Genomic DNA, 23,005 nt, shown 5'->3' with positions numbered 1-23,005 from the left:
TTCAGCAGGTTCTGACCAGTTCTGGAGAACTGGTAGCGGAAATTTTGAGTAGTTCAAAGAACTGGCAAATACCACTTCTGACTGGCCCCGCCCCTATCTATTCTCCGCCTCCCGAGTCCCAGCTGATTGGCTGGGTCTTCTTTTGTTGCCCTGCACAGGAGAACGGTGCTGGAAAGCAGGTTAGTGGGGTGGGGAGGGAATGGAGATTTTGCAGTATCCTTCCCCTGCCATGCCACATCCACCAAGCCATGCCCACAGAACCGGTAGCAGAAAAATTTGAATCCCACCACTGAGGCAAATAGCCAGTGGCTTCTGTATGGCACCAGACTCCAGAATGGCATAAGATAAGTCGCAATGGATGCTTCAGAACATAGGAAGATTGTGTGCAATTGTCAAATTGCCTTACTGTGGGCCTCTACTTGGAAATCAATTCCAAGCCATCACTTGTCTTTGTATTGGTCTCTAGTACATAAGTTATGTAAATGTTTTAAACAAAATTAGGAATGTATGAATTGCATCCTGTGCTTTCATGTGCTTTTAATGCTAAAAATCCTTTTTTCCTACCCCATCCCTTTATTCTCAAGTTTTTAAAACTCCCAATTATGAGTTTTTCTAATCTTCAGGTGTGTTTTTTTTTTTTAACTCTTATTTTGCCAGGTTGGGAAAAGAAGCTGCACAATGCTGTTTATAGAGAAATCAGTATGTGAGTTTTGTTTTTGTCTCAGTGTTGGTAAAACTTTTGCTTCATGTTTGCATGCAGTATTTCTTAACTCAGAGGTCCCTAGAATGTTGCCAGCCCACTCCCCTTTGGTGTAACCTTAATGGTGCAACCTTCCCTACGGACCCAAACAGCAAAATGAAAACAAATGAGCAATAAAAGCAATGCAGTAAAATTGTGGGAAAGATGGATTTCTTGGAACAAAGTGTAACTATAATGTGTTCCGACCCAGCTTCCCAAACACGACAAAAACCTCTGACGTGAACTGAAAAGATTCCTTTATTGGGAATGCCGGCAGCCCCCAGCAAAAAAGTTTTTCTCTCAGTCTGACAAGTTTGTCTATCCGGAAGATGAATAGTTGTCTGCCACACCTATTTATTTCCACCCCCTGCCTTTTATCCCCAAAGCTAGGGTGGGGCCTCGCTAGCAGCAGTGGCTCTTCCTTCCCAAGAATCAGCCCATAGATTTCCACTGCTCTCCTCTCCTCTGCTTCTGTGTATCCGCATGTCAGGCACTGGACCCAGCTGTTCCTCTGCTTCCTCATCAGCCACCTCCAGACCTGGGGGCTGTTGACTCTCCATCTGGGGGCTGATGGACGGCCCAGGCTCTTTGTCTGTCTGTCCCTCACAGCTGCATTCCCTCTTCCCCCTCTCAAATTGCCTTGATACTGGTCCCGACTCCCACTCCGCCTCCTCCTCCTCCTCTGATTTGGCTGCTGGAGGGGCTGGCGGCCGACAGACCACAACATAATCTTCTTCATTTCTCCCCTGGATTCTGTCTGCACCTCTTCAAGCAAGATATACTGTTTCACAGCTTGGGAAACCCTTGACTTAATGTGAACAGGGAGTCCTCAGCTTAACAACCACAATTGACCCCCCCCCAAATTACCATTGTTAAAGTGAGCTGTGCCCCCATTTTATTACCTTTTATGCCACGGTTGTTAAGCAAATCAGTGCAGCTATTAAGTGAATCTGGCTTCCCAATTGAATTGGCTTGTCGGAAGCCAGCTGGGAAGGTTACAGATGGTGATCGCACGACCTCAGGAGAGTGCAACTGTCATAAGTACATGCCAGTAGCCAAGAGCCCGAATCTTGATTATGTGACCATGGGGATGCTTGCAATGGTCGTAAGTGTGAAAACTGGCCATGAGTTACTTTTATTAGTGGCGTTGTAACTTCAAATGATCGCTAAGCGAATGGTTTGTTATGTCAAGGACGGCCTGTATGGCATTTGTTTCCAATGCAACTCATTCTGGGTCGAACCCATTCGTGCCTTCTAACAGGATCATTTGGGTCATTGAGTGAGGACTTAATATGGCTGTGATTTATGATTTATTTGCAGGCTTCCCCATTGGCCTTGCTTGTGGGAAGTTGGCAGGGAACATAGAATGAATTGTTTGTTGTTCAGTCTTTGAAGCGATTATCCGTTCTCAATATTTCTCTTCAATTTTATCCTGCCTTATGAGCTTCATGCTCATTTCACAGTCTTGAAATTTAAGCAGCATGCATTGTAGCCTCTTAGGGTTGTTAATTAAGAGCTTCTTCATTTTGACCTCTTCATGGTTTGTGACAGGGGTCGCCAACCTTTTGGACCTCAGGGACCACCAAACTCATAATTTTAAATCCCGCGGACCAGAGACCCTGGGAAAATCCCCCCAAAAGTCTGTAGGAAAATTCCCCACCCCGTTTTCCTACCAATCGATCATTATTTATTTGGGATTGCAGGATCCCGTCTCCAGCTCCATTCTCAGGGGGGGAGAGAGAGAGACTTTGGGCTTCATGCAAGGAAAGCAGCAGAAGCAGCAGAACTCTTTCTTTCTCTCCCCCCAAATTCCACCAGAAATGAGTCTTTGTGAGACTTGTCACGCCAGCTCAGCCTCTTGGAACAGGATGCCTTGCAGGGTCCTAAAGAGTCATTTCTGGCGGAGTTTGGGGGAGAGAAAGAAAGACTTTTGCTGCTTTCCTTGCGTGCAGCCAAAAGCAGAAGAAGAAAGAAGCGGAAAGTGGCCAGGCCAGGCGTGTGGGTCGAGGGGGGCAAGTTCCCCCCCTCCGCCCTTTCCCCCTCCCCTCACGACCTCATGTTGTGCACAATTCAAGCGACGCAAGCCTTGAGTTCCCGTGGGCCATGTGGGCGGCGCAATCTTGTGTTCCCGCGCAGCCTAGATTAATTGTTTTGGGGGTGACATTTCTCTGTGGACCACCAAAATTTTCTCGCGGACCACCAGTGGTCCATGGCCCACTGGTTGGCAAACACAGGTTTATGATATGGTTGCAAAACTATCCTGTCTTACCCTACCTTATTGCCAGGATGAACAGTGAAACATAAGTGCCTCTAGCAATATTTCAGAAGGCCATAGATTGATCATGACACCATGTATTGAGAGCCGTGGTGGTGCAGTGGTTAGAATGCAGTTCTGCCATCTGCCAGCAGTTCGATTCTCACTGGCTCAAGGTTGACTCAGTCTTTCACCTATCCGAAGTCGGGAAAATGAAGAACCAGATTGTTGAGGGGCAGTATGCTGATTCTGTAAACCGCTTAGAGAGAGGTGTAAAGCACTGTGAAGCAGTATAATAAGTGCCGTGCTATATATTGTGCCTGAAAATTTATGTATCTGAGAAAAATATGATCTATAAAGATTTATTTAGAAATGTGGGTCTAAACCCAGGGTCTTCAAACTTGGCAAGTTTAAGACTTGTGGACTTTAACTCCCAGAATTCCTGAGCTAACATAACTGGAGGAGGAATTCTGGGAGTTGAAGTCCACAAGTCTTAAAGCTTGAAGTTTGAAGACCCCTGGTCTAAATAGTACTGGGACTAAAATATTTTTTTTCCTTTTAGGTTTCCTTTACCTTGTTCTCCATCAGTGCCTCCTGAACACATCAAGGAACCTTTGGTTTACATGAGAAAAGCTCAGGTTTGATGTGATTAAATTTTACTGCACATGCTGAAATATGGATATATACTAAGAAGTATTTGACCCAACTATGCCAGTTGGCTTGGGTCCCCAAGGGGGGAATATCACACTGGAGGTGGTTGATGAATGAACGAATGAATAAAAAAACCCTACATCCTGCTCCCTCCCTCTCTCCCTCCCTCCCTCCATATCTGTTAATTGCAACTTCACCTGAATTGTAATTCTGTTTGTATTGTTTTTAGAAATGTTTTTTTACGGTTGTATTGCTTTTAAAGCTGTTATGCCAACCAGAGTTGCTTCGAAGAAGATAAGCAAATTGAATAAATAAATAATAATAAATACATTCTTGCTGAATTGAGTGCCACCAATCTCAAGAATAGAATAAAACGAATAGAAGGGACGTGGTGACTCAGTGGCTAAGACACTGAGCTTGTCAATCAGAAAGGTTGGCGGTTCGGCGGTTCGAATCCCTAGCACCTCGTGATGGAGTGAGCTCCTGTTAGTTGTCCCAGCTTTTGCCAACCTAGCAGTTCGAAAGCATGTAAAAATGCAAGTAGAAAAATAGGGACCGCTTTGGGGGGGAAGGGAACAGCGTTCCATGCGCCTTCGGCGTTTAGTCATGCCAGCCACATGATCACGGAGAAGTCTTCGGACAGTGCTGGCTCTTCAGATTTGTAACTGAGATGAGCAACGCCCCCTAGAGCCGGAAACTACTAGCACTTGTGCGCAAGGGGAACCCTTTCCTTTACCTTAATCTCAAGAAGCCATGCTATGTGTAAACTCTGGTTTTCAGATCCATGAGATACGTAGTGGCCATTCCCAAACAATCAACCAAGGCAAACTGTGCATCTTTCACAAAAGAAGCAAGCCCCCTCCCCCTTTAAAAGGACCACAGGTAATCCTTGATTTACAATAGTTCATTTAGTGACTGTTCAAAGTTACGACAAAACTGAAACTGGTGTACTGGTGAAACTGGCGTATTATCTGTACTTTTTTTTTTGTGCCGTATATTGCCTATACTTAATGACCACAATTGAGTCCAGAATTTATGTTGTTAAGTGAGACATTTGTTAAGTGAATTTTTAAGACCTTTCTTGCCACAGTTGTTAAGTGAACCACTGCAGGGGTTAAGTTAGTCACTTGATTGTTAAGTGAAACGGGCTTCCCCGTTGACTTTGCTCGTCCGAAAGTGATCAAATTACCCTGGGACACTGGCTGCTGTCATAAATATGAATCAATAGCCAAGTGCTTGACTTTTGATGGAGATGCTGCAGTGGTCATAGGTGTGAAAAAATAGTCCTAAGTCCCTTTTTGCAATGCCATGGTAACTTTGAACAGTCACTAAATGAACTGTTGTAAGTCAAGGACTACCCATATATAGGACTCTCATTTGAAAGTATTGCTAATTGCCCAGAGTCATCTGTTTGGGAAGGGCAGCCATATATATCTGTGAAGTGAATAAATACTGACATTCTTGTGACTTTAACCTTCTTTGTGTTACTAATTATTAACCCAACCAAGGCTTATAGTTATAATGCAATGCTCAGTCGATGTTATGGCATTATACAGAAATTTAGGCCTTATATTTTTATCATGGTAGCATATAGTCACATCTGGGAGTGGTGCGGTAGCCTAGAGGCAGGGGTGGGCTGCTACGGGTTCGCCCGGGTTCGGGCGGACCTGTAGCTAATGTTATGGCCGGTTCGGCGAATTGCCAAATCCCACCCCACCCAGCCCCTCCCACCCCACCTCGCCCCTCCCAGGAGTCTCCACGTGGCCCAATTTGGATGCAAAGTAAGTGCAGGGCCCGCTTGGAGGCTCGGGGAGGGGGGAAAAACAGGCCTCCCGGAAGGCCGGAAACGGACCCATTTCAGGCCTCCGGAGGGACTCCGGAGCCTGGGGGAGGCAGTTTTTGCGCTGCCAGAGGCTCGAGGAAAGCCTCCGGAGCCTGGGGAATGCGAAAACGGGGGGACCTGTGTAGTGCAGAAGGCCGACTAGGCCAGTGGTGGTTAACCTTTTTGGACTCCTGTGCCAAAAATTGTGTGCGCACTCGCATTCACGCACTCGCATGCCAGCACCCAGAAGGCAATGCGCGCGCCCCCCTGAGCATGCGTGCGCGATCCCCCCTCCACTGTGCATGTGCGTGCCTCTCAGCTGATTTTTCATCCTGTTTGAGGCCTTTTCAGCCTCACAGAGGCTCGAGGGAAGCCTTTGCAGGCCGAAAAAGGTGCCCGTTTTATCACTTCCAGTATTTCCGGAAATACAGAAAGTGATGAAACAGGCCTGTTTTCGGCCTGCAAAGGTTGCAGAGGCTTCCCTTGAGCCTCTGGGAAGCCCAAAAAGGCCTCAACATGGTTGAAAAAATCAGCTGGGAGGTGCGCGCATGTGCAGTGAGGTAAGTTTGCCTGGGGTTCGCGTGCCTGCACAAATGGCTCTGAATGCCACCTGTAGCACGCGTGCAATAGGTTTGACATCACAGGACTAGGCCACGCCCACCATGGCCATGCCCACCCAGCAACTGGGCAGAAATTTTTGAAGCCCACCCCTGCCTAGAAGTGGAGCTCTCACCTCACAGTCAGAAGGCTGTATGTTCAATACTAGGTAAAGGCAGAAACTTCTCTCTCTGGGCACACTGAGAAGATATCTGCTGAACAAAACTCCACATTGGTGACAGGAAGGGCATCCGGCCATTAAAACATTCTGCTAGTGCTCCATTCAGTTGCCCAGACTCCACCCCTGCAAGGGATTATGGGGTCGTTAAAAGATGATAAGGATGATAAGTCACATCGGAGAGTGAAGAATGTATCATTAGGGTAATGTTGAAAAGCAGTTTACAGTAGCTAGAAAAAGATGTTCACAAAATCCTAATCAATTAATGCCCTTTCATCGATAGGACAATTTGAACAAGCTGACACTTTTCCACTTAAGCTCTAATAAGATGTGATAATATCGGCCAGTCAGTATGTCTGAGCATAAATATTTGAAGATGATTGGCAATAAAAGCTCAAGACATTTCTGGTTTTTTGCAGACAGTTAAAATGAAACAAACAAACAAGCGCTGCATCAACATATTCAGCGAGCACATGAAAAATTAGTCTCCACCCATACTTGCTACATTAAAGCATGAAAAAGAATAACATATATCACTTTGTATATTCAATAGTTAGATTATTTGCTGTTCTGTAAACACCATGCCTGAAAACTTTTCAAAAATATAATAAGAAGACATTGCTGGATGAAAAATAAATAAACCAATGATCCATAAATGTAGGTGCAGGGTGTTACCTGGGGGGAGTGATAAATTGTCCTCAAATGAATTGATGTGTGACAGTTCCATTACATTCCCCCATTTTTATTACCTAGCTACATACGATACATATGAAACAATCATGTCAGATATATTACATAGGTATAACATTATTCTGTAGATTTTTCTTTTTAAAAACAGGAATTGCAGGAAAATAAATTCTCAAATGGACAATAAAACAAGACAGGGCTGTCTCCACCCAGCTACCCTGCCTACTCCCAAACACAGTAATTGAGACTATTCCATTCCTGTTTTCTTTCACAGGGAAACAGTAGCTATTGATACCCATCCATCCATATTTATATCTATCTGTCTGTCTGTCTGTCTGTCTGTCTGTCTGTCTGTCTGTCTGTCTGTCTGTCATCTGTCTACCTCTCTATTATCGTCTGTCTGTCTGTCTGTCTATCTATCTATCTACCTACCTACCTAATCTATCTGTCATCTGTCTACCTCTCTATTATCATCTGTCTGTCTATCTATCTATCTATCTATCTATCTATCTATCTATCTATCTATCTATCTATCTCTATCCATCTGTCTGTACGTCCGTCCATCCGTCCATCCATCCATCTATCTAATCTAATTTAATCTAATCTAATCTAATCTAATCTAATCTAATCTAATCTAATCTAATCTAATCTATCTGTTCCCCCCTCTCTAGATATCTAGATATACTGGTGTGTGTGTGTGTGTGTGTGTGTGCGCGTGGTCATTTTCCCAATCAAAACTTGGGCAGGATTTGTTCTTTTTTAACACACACACACACACACACACACACACACACACACACACACACCAGTGGTGGGATTCAAATTGTTTTACCACCGGTTTGGTGGCGTGGCTTGGTGGGCGTGGCTTGTGGGCGTGCTTTGCCTAAATCCTATGCAGAGTTTTCCCCGCACCAGCTGAGGCCTGCAATGCCAATCAGCTGAGAGGATAAAAGAAGAGAAAAGCGCAGGGGCGGGTGGCAGGGACGATCCTGCGTTTTTCTCTTCTTTTTCCTGTCAGCTGATTGTCGGAGGATTTTTTCCCCCCTCCTTTCAGCTTGATTGACGGCTTTTTTTAAACTACCAGTTTGGCCGAACCGGTCCAAACTGGTAGCATACCACCACTGACACACACACACACACACACCGGTATTTAAAACTTAAATGGAAAGAGATAAAGAGAAAGTATCTTCCAATTGAACATTATAATTAGGAGGAAGATGACTTGATTTCTGTTTTCTTCTCCAGGCAAACTGGGAAAAACGTATTTTGAAGAGCCTAAACAGCATGTGTATAGAACTTGGCATTCCGTTGTCACAGAAGGTACGTTTTATTCGCCGCTTTTCCTGTAAGCATACAGTTTCTCTACAATCTCATGTACATTTGAGTTGACTGCGCCCTGTTTCTTGTGCTCTACAGAGGCCGCTGAGTGAGCAAAAAGAACTTTTGAATAAATGGAATGAAATGGGGACGGAGGAGCCAGGTATTGCCCGCCTTCATTATGAAAATTAAAATCATACTCAGTATATACGCACTTTGAGAAGAGAATATGCAAGAGAAAGACAAGAAACACCTCACTACCCGAAAGGTTGAAGATAACAAAAGCTTTTTCAGAAATCTAAATTGTGCTTTTCGTGTTTGTCTCCTGTTAATAAGCTGTTTGGAGAAAATTCTCTTTATCAATTTTCCTCACGCATCAACTGTCCCTTAAAATACAAACAGCTCATTATGGTACTGCAGGCAACAAAAACGAAGGGAATGAGGTTACAACCCCTCTAGGCAAAGTTAACAAATTAGCTGATTGGCTACTTGGATTTCTAAAATGTTTTATGGCTGAATTGACAGGGCTTAGGTTGTGTCTCAAGCCCCTGGGGATGTATTTAGGGAGAAGGGTTTTGTGCTGGTCTTCATTGACGACATAGGCGCGTAAAATGTTTCATTGGGTTCATTTATTTATTTAAAAGATTGGTATGGCCACCCATCTTAAAACAAATTCTGGGTGACTCGCAATAGCCATAAAACTATAATAATACTAATACAGGGGTCGGCAACCTTAAACACTCAAAGAGCCACAAAGATCCAAACTGGAAGCCCCCTGTTCAATTCCCCCACCATAGAGTCTCCTCATAGCTTGGTGTCCTCCTTCCTCTGCTGACAAGAAGTCTGGTTTCTCCCCCAACACCCCCAACACCCACCATAGAGTGTGGCGTCCTAGTGTGGCATCCTTTTTCCTCTTATCTGTCCTAACCGAAAGCCCTATCATGGAGCCAATTGGAAAACCCGTTCCTTGCCATAGAGTCTCCTCCTGGCGCGCCATGCTTCCATCCCCCCACACACCAAAAGCTTCTCTCAAAATTATGATAGCGAGATGCAGCAGAGGAATGAAAGAGCCACATGCGGCTCCAGAGCCGCGTGTTGCCAACTCCTACCCTAAGAACTGTCAGGATTTAATGGACTTCGAGAAGATTTAATGATCTGCGGATCCCATTTCTATCTTGTTCCATAGTCCATGTATCAATAACTTTTTTTCTGGTTCTGGGCAAGTATTCTAAAATATCGTGTGTGTTAACTCATCTCTCAAAAGAGTGCACAGATATCTTGATTATTCCAACACATGTTATCCTTTAATTTTAAATGAGTTAAAATAGACCAGCCTCAATTAGTTAATATTTTTGTGTATTACTAGTTTTCCCATTAAAGAAAACTTTCTAAAAGTTATCCTCAATTATTTATTTATTAATTAATTAATTTATTTATTTATTTAGTCAAGCGATTATTAAATAACAGGTATAAGTATAAACATGGTTATGAATACATGAAATCGATACGAATAAGAAAAAAAAGAAACAATAGGACAGGGACGGTAGGCACATTGGTGCGCTTATGCACACCCCTTATATAATTACATTATAATTACATTATAATGCCCCCTATAATTACATTAGTTCTTTCAATTATTCTGCATGAGATTTATTCCTTGGGGAAATAAACCTGGAGGTTGTTTTGAACAGTTATTAGAATGAGGCTGAAATAATATTTGATTATTATTATTACTGGAATGTATAGTTCAAATAGCTACAGAATATTTAGGGTTGAATAACTTTATATTTCAGATCTAAGTCTCTTCAGGCCAGTTTACGCACCTAAAGATTTTCTTGAGGTAAGTTTTTGCAAAAAAAAATAATGGATTGGGTTTTAGTTTTGGATATGCATTTTTTTAATCCAATAAAATCTTGTCGTTCCTGAGAATGGATCTTTTGAGTCATTAGATTCACAAATGAGCTTTAATGCAATCTTCAGTATATTGCACTTTACTGTACATGGTAAAATTAGGGGATCATCTATAGATAGCCCTCGACCTAACGACCACATTTGAGCCCAAAATTTCTGTTGCTAAGCAAGACAGCTAAGTGAGTTTTACCGCATGTTACAACCTTTCTTGCCACAATTGTTAAGTGAAACACTGCATTGATTAAATTAGTGACACGGGTGTTCAATGAATCTGGCCTTCCCATTGACTTAACTGGTCAGAAGGTCGCAAAAGGGGAACATGTGAGCCCGGGATGCTGCAACCGTCATAAATATGAACCAGTTGTCAGGCATCTGAATTTTGATCCCATGACCATGGGGATGCTACCATGAGTGTAAGTGTGAAAATTGGCCACAAGACACATTTTTTCCAATGCCGTTGTCTCTTTGAACAGTCGCTAAATAAAAGGTTGTAAGTCGAGGCCTTAAAATATTTATGATGTGTTCCTCTGAAGGAAGGACAAAAAAAGCACTTCTTACATTGTAAAGATGTGTCCTGGCTAACTAGCTTAATACTTGATTTTGTTCACCGTGTGATGAAAAAGGTTTCTTTGTAAATAACGTTTCCTGTTTGCTGGAAATGTAGACTAAAGCTACCAAATCTAAGCTGCAAAAATTGTGGTCTGCCAGTGGCTAGTGGAGCTGGCAGCAGAGTCGGACAGTGAGGAGGTTGGGGAGGAACCTGGGCCAATCCTGGAGGCTGAGGAAGGCTCGGACGAGGGCTCTGCATCAGAGGCAGAGATGGGGCCAGGGCAGGCTGGCAGTTGTCAGTTGCCTTTGGAGTCGGATAACAGTGAGGTGGGGGAGCATCTGGAGCCGGTTCCCAGTCTGCACATGCGCAGAGTTGCCAAAAGAAAATAACAATTACAAACTAAGGGTCGACGTGGGAGTAAGGCCACAGGTGAACGATGAATGGCCCCTCCCATAGGGATTAAAAGAGGAGCAAAAGGGGAGGAGACTTTTGCAGGAAATAGTTTGTTCATTGCAGCAGTGTGAAAATCTGTCTGTGCGTCTCAGAGCCTCTGTGCCGAGTCCTTCCTTGTCAGCACTGTGTTTGAAACTATTTAGTTGGCAGTTCTCCAGGCTAGATGATGTCTGTGCTCTTAAATTAGACCCTTGAAAGACTCTTTGCCAGGCCTTTGGCTGAAGGTGAATGCAAGAAATTCACCTTCGTTTAATAAAAGGGGTTTTGCCGGGACAAAAAGTCTGCTTAGTGCTTTTTGGGGAAGCCTAGGTCAGAACAAAAATTTGACTCTTCTTATTGCTATTAATAGCCATCTGTGTAGTTTTGCAGCTTAGAGCTGGTAGGGGTTCTAACACAATTTACGCCAGCCACATTTTTGTGCCCACTTCTCTGTGGGCTCCCCACTGCAGTCAACCCACCATTGGCGTTTATGCTTGGCGGGCCCTTTGTTGGCATTCCTTCCCCAGCAGTGATCTGCCGGCCTCCTCCCACAACTTCCTTCTCCTGGCCCATTCACCAAGGGACACTTGCCCCTGGGTGTTTTGATGTGCATTTTGATTTGTAGCCACGTCCCAGCTGAGGGGGAGCTCCAGGCCCTGGGCATCCACCAGCCCCGCATCCTGCTCAGGAGGAGGGACAGGAAAGGAAAGCACAAGTCCCAGCCATGCCTAGAGGCCTCAGTTGCCCTGTGGGGAGAGCATGTGTGCAGGCGGTCCCTCCCCTCCTGGGAGACCTCGTGGGAGAGGAAGGGCTTTCTAAAAAACAAAACAAAAAACCCAGAAACTATGGCATGGGAAGATAAAATGATTCAGTTTAAAAGAAAAATTACAACATTAAGTGCCTCTCATTCTTAAATGTGCAAGGAAACCTGGATTCAGGGGACAGGGAATGTCATGCCCTTGATAGAGTCGGACTCTGAGGGAGAGGAGGAACAGCCGACAGGGAGTGGAGGTGTGGCTTTGGAGGTTGTGGAGGAGGTTGTGGAAGGGCAGAGGCCGGCTGGGCAGTCAGAGGAAGAACCAGGCCCATCCCCTCTGCATCCTAGGACACACAGGGAGGAACGGAGAAGGAAACAACTTGGCTTATGAGAGAAGAAGTGGCCATGATCCTCCTCATTGGTTGCAGCTGGGGAGAATAGTATATAAGAGAGACGGTTAAAACACAGCATTGCCAGAAGCAAAGTGTGTTTTATTTTGGGCTGAAGTTATCTTGGTTGGTGTCCTTCCAACAGGCTGTGCCTTGTTATCTCCTTGAATTTGTAATTACTTATCCTAGTCCGTTGTGGAAATTTCTTCATTGTAGTTTGATTGGTTTTTTATTTCACCTCTACTCATTAAATTCGGACTGTATTGCTTTCTTTTGAAGACTATTTTTGAGTAAGTTTTATCTCCAACTGAGAATTATTGAACAGTGGGGCCAAGTTGGAGGCATTAAAGGACATTTATTAACATTTTGGATTTTGTTACATTTGTGTGACACTCCAAGTCATCATAGTGAGGGCTGTACAATTCTCAGTTGGAAGAAAAAAAAAATGACACGGACCAAATCTGAGGAGAGCGTGTGCAGGCCGCTTCTCCCTGATATAGGGTTAAAGCACCAAGGGCACTTAACCTTTTTATTTCCTCCCCAAACCGAACCGTTTTAGCTTCTCCCACCATACAGGCTCTGTTGTTGTTGATTTTTTGGGCAAGCCCTTCCTCTCCAGGAACTAATGAGGCGCACATGGGTCTCCAGCAAAGGGAGGGACAGCTTGTGTGTACTTCCCATGAGGCTGCCAAGGCTCTGACTGCAGCCAGGGCTCGCGCTCTTCTTTTGGCCTCTCCTGAGCAGAATGCAGGCCGATGGATGCTGGTGGGGCCAGAGCCACCCCCCCCCCCTCAACTGGCTACAAATGCAACCAGGCCATGGCAGGAGTGACTGCTGGCTGGGCTGCCACCCCTGCTGGTCTTGGGGGGATATGTCAGGTATCCGGGACACCGCTTAATGTCGGGTACACTGAAACACCCAGGGATAAGCTGTCCCTTGATGTATCGGCCAGCGGGTGGGCCAGGAGTACTAGCAGACTATTTCCAGGGCAGGAGGGCCTGATGGAGGGCCTGCCAAGCATAAACATCGGTGATGGGTTGCCTGAGGGGGGGCCCCGCGGAGAAGTGGGCACGAAATCTGGCCAGGGCAAATGGTCACGTTCTGTTAAGGTGGCTATTTTAAAATAATTCATTTAGTTCTTACACATGTATAGTCAATTCTAGTCTTCTTGTTAAAGGTGCTGATGAACCTGCGCAATCCAAATTACGACACCAGCGAGATGCCTAATATTAGAAATCACTTGGGACTAATTCAGGTCCCACTGAACGTGAAAGATATACCCGACCTGGTAAGCATCCATTTCAGCTTCTTTAAAAATAGAGGATAGCCATTTCATTTAACAGTAGTCTACTGAACTCAGCGGACCTTACTTATGAATCCATATGTATAAAAAAATAGTTAGCAGTGTCCAAGGCACAGAAAACCTTTAGAACAGGGGTGTCCAACCTTTCACCTTCGCTGGGCCACATTAGAAGATGAAAATTTGGTTTGGGCCGCACATAATTAAATTAAATAATTAATTAAATTAAATTAAATAATTAAATTAAATTAAATAATTAAATTAAATTAAATTAATTAATTAAATTAATAAAATAATAAAATAAAATTATTATTTATTATTTATTATTTATTAAAAATTATTTATTTTTTATTTTATAATTTTCCGGCCAAATTTTGCAGGGGGGGGGAGAAAGCTCGCCCGCCTCGCGCCTACCTCTCCTCCTGCAAATGCAGCAGCGGTGGCGGCGGGGGCAGAAGCAGCAGCGGCAGCGGCGGGGGGGCAGAAGCAGCAGTGGCGGCAGCGGCGGCAGGGGCAGAAGCAGCAGCGGTGGCGGCGGCAACAGCAGGAGGTGGCGGGGCGGGACTTTTGGGCTGCGGCTGCCTGCCTTTTCTGTTGCTCGCCTCGCCCCGCCTCGCGCCTGCCTCTCCTCCTCCTCCTCGCTGGATCTTTCATGAAGGTTGGGGTGGGCGTTGGGCCGCATTACCAGGCGACCTGGGCCGCATGCGGCCCATGGGCCGCGGGTTGGACAAGCCTGCTTTAGAATATTAAAAAATAAATATGATACAAAGGCTGAAATGAGGCAATTGTTCCCTTCTGGTGCTTTTTTGTATATGGAGAAAGAAATATTTTTTGCTTCCTGTTTGCAGAGGATGAAAAAAATGGGGGGGACAGGGCTGGGGTGAATGAATTAAAATAAAAAATTAATGATCTGTAAACTGCCCATGGGGAAAATGTGATCCTTGAATCAAAATTGTAAAGTTTCCCCCCCCCCCATGCCATCACTCTGCTAAACACTGTCCCACAACACTGTCACACTATCTAGAAAGGCAATATTACCATTATTGTTCTCATCTTCCTTATTACCTATCTCCTTATCTTCTTATGACTATAACTGTGTTGCTCGTATCGTATGACTTATATTGTTTTATTTAGTATCTTAGTGTGATTTATGTTGATTGCTTATTATCCATGCCCATCACTAAGTATTGTATCTAATGTTTTATGATGAGTGTGTTTTTACAATGACTATGATAATGATTTGCCACACACACATATTATTGTATGTACACTGAGAGCATATGCACGGGAGACAAATTCCTTGTGTGTCTAATCACTCTTGGCCAATAAAGAATTCTAAATGTAATTCTAAATCTAATTCTAATTCTGTATATGAGAATTGCTGAATATTCTTGATACATAAATTTTAAACCCCCTGCTGTAAAGGATTATTTTTCACAAATGACATTAAATAAAATTCTAGCCTATAACTCAGAGGTCTTCAAACTTGACAGCTTTAAGACTTGTGGACTTCAACTCCCAGAATTCCTCCTCTAGTCATGTTAGCTCAGGAATTATGGGAGATGAAGTCCACAAGTCTTAAACTTGCCAAGTTTGAAGACGCTTGGTCTGTGGTAAAGAGCCTTCCATATCTATCTATCTATCTATCTATCTATCTATCTATCTATCTATCTATCTATCTATCTATCTATCTATCTATCTATCTATCTATCTCTAATCTATCTATCTATATCTATTTATCTCTAATCTATCTATCTCTATTTCTCTATATCTATCTCTATATCTATCTATCTATCTATCTATCTATCTATCTATCTATCTATCTCTAATCTATCTATCTTTATATCTATCTATCTATTTATCTATCTATCTATCTCTAATCTATCTATCTATCTATCTATCTATCTATCTATCTATCTATCTATCTATCTATCTATCTATCATCTATCTATCTCTATATCTATCTCTCTATCTATCTCTCTCTCTCTCTCTCTCTCTCTCTCTCTCTCTATCTATCTATCTATCTCTATCTATTTATCTCTTATCTATCTATCCATATCTAATCTATCTATCTCCATATCTATATTTCTCTATCTATCTATCATCTATCTAAAGAATCTGAAAGAATTTAAAGCAGGGAGTCTTAAACTTGCCAAGTTTGAAGACCCTTGCTATAACTGGTAACTAAGTGATATATATTGCAGTGCAGCATTCACCTTGCTGTAAGGGTGGTCCTCGATTTATGGGTGGTCCACGAATTTCTGTGGCTAAGTAAGACATTTGTTAAGTGAACTTCGCCCCACTTTACGACCTTTCTTGCCACAATTGTTAAATGAATCACTGCAGTTGTTAAGTTGGTAACCTGGTTGTTAATGGACTCTGGCTTCCCCGCTGACTTTGCTTGTCAGAGGGTCATAAATGGGGAGCACATGACCCCAGGATATTCCGTCATAAATAGGAGTCAGTTGCCAAGCGTCTGAATTTTGATCATGTATCCATGACGATGGTGCAACGGTTGTAAGTGTGAAAAATGACCACGTGTCATCGTTTTAGTGCTGTTGTAACTTTGAATGGTCACTAAATGACCATTGTAAGTCAAGGACTGTCTATGTCAAGTTTTTAACTAAGATGCTGGGATTTTGGTCTTCCGAGGGATGGAATTTATTACATAGCATGGGTCCCATGAGTCTTAGCCTTTGTGTTTACAGCTTGCCAGTTAAAGCAATATATTGATATTTCATGTTGATTTTACATATGGTGTAGGGTGACGCGATCTTTTGGAAAATGTCTTTTTTTTCCTTTTTTGTCCCCTTAAGAAGGAGTACTTTAGTGAATTAGACCTGAACACTGGTCAGATGGATATTGATGATTCTACACATGTGCCTTCAGGTGGGTGTTTAAGTTTAACTGTCAGCGTTCCAGCAACCCTCCATTCCACCCAGTAACCCCAAGACAGACATCTCCCCAAAAGTTCCTTTTATTTTGGATAGTAACTGGCACAACTGTGGAATCCCGAATCTGAAAGTTCCGAGCTTCCTTGCAATAAGTAAAAACTACAAAATCCATCCCCTGCACCCATCATCACATCCCATGCCCCAATCACCATCCATTCCCAGTTAAGTCTTCCTCTCAGTTATGCACAACACAACCTGACCTTCAATCAGAAAAATAATCTTATTATGTCTAACTAGGTATACTCCAATATATTTCCCCTTCCCACTTTCCCAGGCTCAGATGTGGGAGAATCTGATCTCAATATGGCATCCAAAGCTGACACTAACCACAATTAATATAGGATTGCTATTTTCTGTTAAAAAAAAACACAACTTGAGAAACATTGCATGCACGTGATTATGCATGTTCATTTGAATCTTTGTACGTGCTTGGAGCATTACGTTCCATTAAGTAATTCTGATATTCACATAGAACTAATATTTTTATTTTATTCTTATTAACTTTTTAGAGCTTTTTGAAAATGAGCACATACGGCTCGGTCAAAAAGGTAAGAGTTGGATGCAGTAATCATTTTTAATATACTGTTTATTTGTTTGTTTTTTAAAAAAACCATACAATTGCCGTTTGTTTCTATTTTAAGTTATATAAGGAGCAGCCATGCTGGAGTTGTAATCACACTGCCCTAGAGGTAAGCCTGTTGAAAATTTCCAAATAAGCAAGTTTAGGATTATGCTGCAGTTATAGACAATGTGATAATGCCCTGTGCATTTAAAAAAGGCAAAATAGCCAGGCCATTATAATCACCCTTAGCTATAGAAAGAACTTAAATTAGGTGGCTAATTTAAAATAATGTGTCCTTACACACAGCTCTTTGCCTGAGCTGAATCCCTGTTTAGAATAGAATAGAATAGAATAGAATAGAATAGAATAGAATAGAATAGAATAGAATAGAATAGAATAGAACAGAACAGAACAGAACAGAACAGAACAGAACAGAATAGAATAGAATAGAATAGAATAGAATAGAATAGAATAGAATAGAATAGAATTCTTTATTGGCCAAGTGTGATTGGACACACAAGGAATTTGTCTTGGTGCAAATGCTCTCATTGTACATTAAAAAAAAGATTCAAGAGTCAAGAATCATAAGGTACAACACTTAATAATAGCCATATTATTTAGAATTTTACTTGAAAATCACCAAGCCTCTCTTTTGCATGTTCAAAATATTCTTATTGTTATTAAGACAGCTATGTCCATACGTCAAAAGAAAATAATCTTAATTCTGCTTGATGGTTAGTAACTACAACAGGCCTTTGATGGATCTGCTACCCTGAGCATCAAAAAAAAAAAAAAAAAAGGAAACAGATCATCTATACAACATCTTCTAACCAAGATCACACAAAGTGTTAATACCACTTTATAATGCCTTGGTAAGGCCACACTTGGAATACTGCATCCATTTTTGGTTGCCACGTTGTAAAAAAATGTTGAGACTCTAGAAACTGTGCAGAGAAGAGCAACAAAGATGATTAGGGGACTGGAAGCTAAAACATATAAAGAACAGTTGCAGGAATTGGGTATGTCTAGTTTAATAAACAGACATGAGAGCAGTGTTCCAATATTTGAGGGGCTGCCACAGAGAAGAAGGGGTCAAGCTATTTTCTAAAGCACCTGAAGGCCAGACAAGAAGCAATGGGTGGAAACTAATCAAAGAGAGAAGCAACGTACAACTAAGGAGAACTTTCCTGATAGTTAGAACAATTAATCAGTGGAACAACTTGCCTCCAGAAGTTGTGAATGCTCCAAAACTGGAAGTTTTAAAGAAGAGATTGGACCACCATTTGTTTGAAATGGTATAGGGTTTCCTGCCTAAGCAGGGGGTTGGACTAGAAGACCTCCAAGGTTCTGTTCTATTCTATTTCCATGCAACTAAGTTAAGTGGGCCTGATCATCCAACCCAATATAGCACAACCAACATAAGTTATAAAAAAGATAACATATGTAAAAAAAAAACAACCCTCATAAACCAACTGACTATTGCAACCAGATGGCCTCACCATAACACACAAATCAACTAAAGCCCTCCCAAACATCCTAAGTAACCCAGAAGGCCCAGCAGCCTCAGAAGAAAAACAGAGAAGTCATCTATAACAGCAGTTGCCAACCGGTGGGCTGCGAGAAAATTTTGGTGGGCCACAGAGAAATCTCACCCCAGAGCACCCCCTCCAAAGCAGAAACACAAGGCTGCGCTGCCCACATGGCCCGTGGGAATCCTCCCCGCCCACTCACTCCTACCGGGCAAACTTGCCTGCTAAATTGATATTTTTCCTTTTTCCAACCATCATCTGTTCTGCTGTGCTGAGAGATTTAGATTAGCTAGGAAGCAGAAAATGGTTGGATTTCTTGCTTTCTAGCTAGCCTTTAGATCTTCGGCTCTGCTTTTAAGCACAGCCAAACCTCCCTTAGGACTGAAGGTTCTATTATTCAGTGCACGGCAAGCAAATTCGCGACTCACGGCAATCAAATTTTATGTGACAGACTGAGCTAGCCGATGGCAGATAGATAGATCACTGAATGATTCTGTGAGCAACTCAATCTGTCTGCGTGCTTTGCCTGATTTTGGGTAAAAGTTGCTCTTTTTTTAATAAAAAAAATATATCAATATTTACATACATGGTGTGTTGTGAGTTAATTTTGTGAGTTTCCTTGCTAGCAAATGTTATGAGTTTGCTTGCAAGCAAATCTTATGTGACAGACTGAGCTAGCTGATGGCAGATCACTGAATGATTCTGTGAGCAACTCAATCTGCCTGCCTGCTTTGCCTGATTTTGGGTAAAAGTTGCTCTTTTTTAAATAAAAAATTCAATATTTATATAAATATTTATAATATTTACATACAAGCCATGCCCAGCCAGTCACATGACCACCAAGCCACACCCACAAATTAGGCCACGCCCACAGAACTAGTTAGTGGTCCCTGGGATTTAAAATTATACATTTGGTGGTCCCTGAGGGCCAAAAGGTTGGCGACCCCGATCTACAACGTACTGTGTAAGGACTGCAACAGTCAGTATGTAGGACATACCAGCCGAAAACCTAACGGATCCATGAACACCAACTAGCAATAAGAAGACTTGATGGAAACTCCTAAATTTCACAACATATGGGTAGACTTAGCCATAGTTTCTCTTTAAAAAAAAAACAAAAAAAAACAATTTTATTTATTTATAATATAGAATAGAAAGAAAATACAAAAGTAACTGGTAGGGAAGTTAGGGAAGGGAAAAGGGAAGAGAAGAGTGGGGGAAAGGAAGAGGAAAAAAAGAAAAAAAGGCATTGACTTCCAACTCCCTTCGGTGCAGTAGAATTAACCTCAAACCTCAACTTTTTACTTCTACATATAATATATAAAGTAGCCATTTCTATAACAACAGATCTATTTAATTGGCAAAGCCCAAAGTCAACGTTTCATTTTTTTCCCCACCTGAAACACAAAGTCTAGAAGCAGTTTCCAGGTAGAAATAAAAGAATTTGTATTTTTTTTCCTTTGATCAAAACAGTCAATTCGGCCATCTCTGCTAACTCTATCAGTTTTTGCAGCCATTCATCTATTGTGGGGATCGAAATGACCTACCATTTCTGTGCATAGAATAATCTTGCTATTCTCAACATATATAACTTCAAAATTCCAAAAAAAAATAAAAATCCAGTTTTTTTTCTTTTAAACCCAAAAGAAAAGTCTTAAACTTAGCCATAGTTTCAACAGGGAAACTGATTATCCCACACCCGTGATGGCAAACCTGTGGCACGCTTGCCAGAGGGGGCACGCAGAGCCCTCTCTCTGGGCACACGAGCCATCGCCCCAGCTCAGCTCTGCTGCGCAGGCACATGTGCGCCTCCCAGAGTTTTAAAGAGTTTTAAAACTCTCAGAGGTTTAAAGCAGCTGGCAGAGGTAATCTCAGAACCACTGCACCACATCTTATAAAAATCCTGGAGCACCGGGGAACTACCAGAAGACTGGAAGAGAGCTGATGTGGTTCCCATCTTCAAAAAAAGGAAAAAAACAGACCCAGGAAACTATAGACCAATCAGCCTAACATCAATACCCGGGAAGATACTGGAAAAGATAATAAAAAAACAGATCTGCCAACATCTAGAAACAAATAAAGTAATAACTAGCAGTCAGCACGGGTTTGTCAAAAACAGATCATGCCAAACCAATCTTATTTCATTCTTCAACACAGTGACTAAATTAGTAGACCAGCAAAATACTGTGGACATAATATATTTAGATTTCAGCAAGGCATTCGACAAAGTAGACCACAACCTATTTCTTAGTAAGCTAGAAAAAAAGTGGAATAGATAGCACCACCACTAGATGGACTCGCAACTGGCTGGCAAACCGTACTCAACAAGTAGTCCTTTATGGGTCTAAGTCTACATGGAGGAAAGTAAGCAGTGGGGTGCCACAAGGTTCCGTCTTAGGCCCAGTACTCTTCAAAATCTAACGACTTAGATGAGAGAGTAGAAGGGGAACTTACCAAATTTGCAGATAATGCTAAGCTGGCAGGAATAGCTAGCACCCAAGAAGATAGGTTCAAGATCCAGATGGATCTTGACAGACTAGAACACTGGGTCGTATCTAACAAAATGAAATTCAATGTAGAGAAAAGTAAAGTCCTTTACTTAAGCAAGAAAAACCAAAAGTACACATATAGACTGGGTGAAACCAGGCTCAATAGCAGTAACTGTGAGAGGGATCTTGGAGTCTTAGTGGACAACCAGCTAAATAGGAGCCAGCAGTGTGCAAAAGCCGCCAAAAAAGCCAATGCAATCCTAAATTGCATTAACAGAGGAATACAATCAAGATCAAGGAAAGTGCTAATACCACTCTATAAAGCCTTAGTAAGACCACAACTAGAGTACTGCATCCAGTTTTGTTTACCACATTATAAAAAAAGATGTTGAAACTCTAGAAAAAGTACAGAGAAGAGCAACCAGGATGATTAGGGGACTGCAGACTAAAACATACAATGAACGGTTGCAGGAACTTGGCTTGGCTTGTTTAGTAAAGAGAAGGACCAGGGGAGACATGATATCAGTCTTCCAATATTTGACGGGCTGCCACAGAGAGGAGGAAGGGGTCAAGCTATTTTCTAAAGCGCCTGTAGGCCAGACAAGGAATAATGGATGGAAACTGAACAAGGAGAGATTTAACCTGGAAATAAGGAGAAACTTTCTGACAGTGAGAACAATCACCAATGGAACAGAAGTTGCCTTCGGAAGTTGTGGGAGCGCCATCACTTGAGACTTTCAAGGAGAGATTGGATTGCCATTTGTCAGAAATGGTGTAGGGTCTCCCGCTTGGGTGGGGGGTTGGACTAGATGACATACAAGGTCCCTTCCAACTCTGATTATCTAAATCTGTCCAGCTGATCTTCAGTACTCTGCCGTGCATTCAGGGGAGCGGGGCACGGGCTCAGGTCGCTCACACATGTGCGGGGTTGCGGGGGGTGCATGCGTGAGGTGGCCACGCTTGTTGCATTTTGGGGATGCGCGCACACGCGCTTTGGGCACTTGGTGCCAAAAAGGTGAGCCATCACTGTCCTACACCAAGCCAAGTTCAGAAACGCTTCCTGGAATTTCTGGAAGCCTGCTGGCACTCTTGACAGATCAGCCATCCACAGGATTGTTGTTTTTGAATTTATATTTGAATTACGTATTTGTCCGCAAGTAAAGAACATACAGAATTCTTTATTGGCCAAGTGTGATTGGACACACAAGGAATTTGTCTTTGGTGCATAGGCTCCCAATGTACATAAAAGAAAAATAAAATACATTCATAAGATACAACACAATGATAATCACTGGTTACTAATAAGCAATCAAATCATACTAGGAAACAAATAAAAACAATATAAATGGTAAAGATAGAAGCAACACGGTTATAGTCATAAGTGGGAAGAGATAGCTACTAGGAAGGATGAGAAGAATACTAGTAATATAATAATAAATAAATAATAAATGACAGTTACAATTGGGAGATGAGGGGTTTTTCTTCTTTCTCTTAACAGCTGTGTTACTAACTTAACAACTGTAGTGATTCATTTAACAACGGTGGCAAGAAAGGTCATAAAATGGGGCAACATTCACTTAGTAACTTTCACTGAGCGACAGAAATTTGGGTCTCAATTGGACTTCCGGTTTGAGCTTCTTCAGCGACAGACCAAAACCTCGTCTCTGTGAGGCTTCGATCCGTGCTCGCCGCTGGAGCGCCCCAAGCTGGCTGGTTTCGGGGCTAAGCCACCCCATAGAGGTGGTGAAGAGGGGGGAGACTGCCAGCAGGGTTGAGGAAAGCCACACCTCTCCTCCCCAGCTGGCCATTACTCCCTTTCCCAAAGGTGGTTGCAGCGGTGGTCAGAAATGGCCACCACAAAGAAGAACTCGACCGGAAAAGAATGTG

General features: G+C 42.5%; 1 protein-coding gene across 4 annotated transcripts in view; it reads left to right on the top strand.

The window, feature by feature from the left end:
• The window catches only part of TBC1D19 (TBC1 domain family member 19), a 72,980-nt gene that overhangs the window by 9,413 nt on the left and 40,562 nt on the right, over positions 1 to 23,005 (top strand). For 3 of the 4 annotated variants that reach the window (XM_087963502.1, XM_087963504.1, XM_026687707.2), the window contains exons 3-10: positions 658 to 703; positions 3,556 to 3,631; positions 8,174 to 8,248; positions 8,345 to 8,408; positions 10,039 to 10,085; positions 13,462 to 13,572; positions 16,401 to 16,473; positions 17,048 to 17,086. In XM_087963502.1, coding sequence (XP_087819628.1) covers positions 658 to 703; positions 3,556 to 3,631; positions 8,174 to 8,248; positions 8,345 to 8,408; positions 10,039 to 10,085; positions 13,462 to 13,572; positions 16,401 to 16,473; positions 17,048 to 17,086 — 531 coding nt within the window. The remainder of the gene's footprint in view (positions 1 to 657; positions 704 to 3,555; positions 3,632 to 8,173; positions 8,249 to 8,344; positions 8,409 to 10,038; positions 10,086 to 13,461; positions 13,573 to 16,400; positions 16,474 to 17,047; positions 17,087 to 23,005) is intronic. The other variant, XM_087963503.1, reaches the window with a different exon arrangement.

This window comes from Notechis scutatus, chromosome 4, assembly GCF_049901735.1.
Source record: "Notechis scutatus isolate UNSWTSFEM ecotype Mainland chromosome 4, rNotScu1.2, whole genome shotgun sequence".
NCBI classification, from domain to species: domain Eukaryota; kingdom Metazoa; phylum Chordata; class Lepidosauria; order Squamata; family Elapidae; genus Notechis; species Notechis scutatus.
The sequence above is the reverse complement of the archived record's forward strand: the minus strand, read 5'-3'. Positions and strand labels throughout refer to the sequence as shown.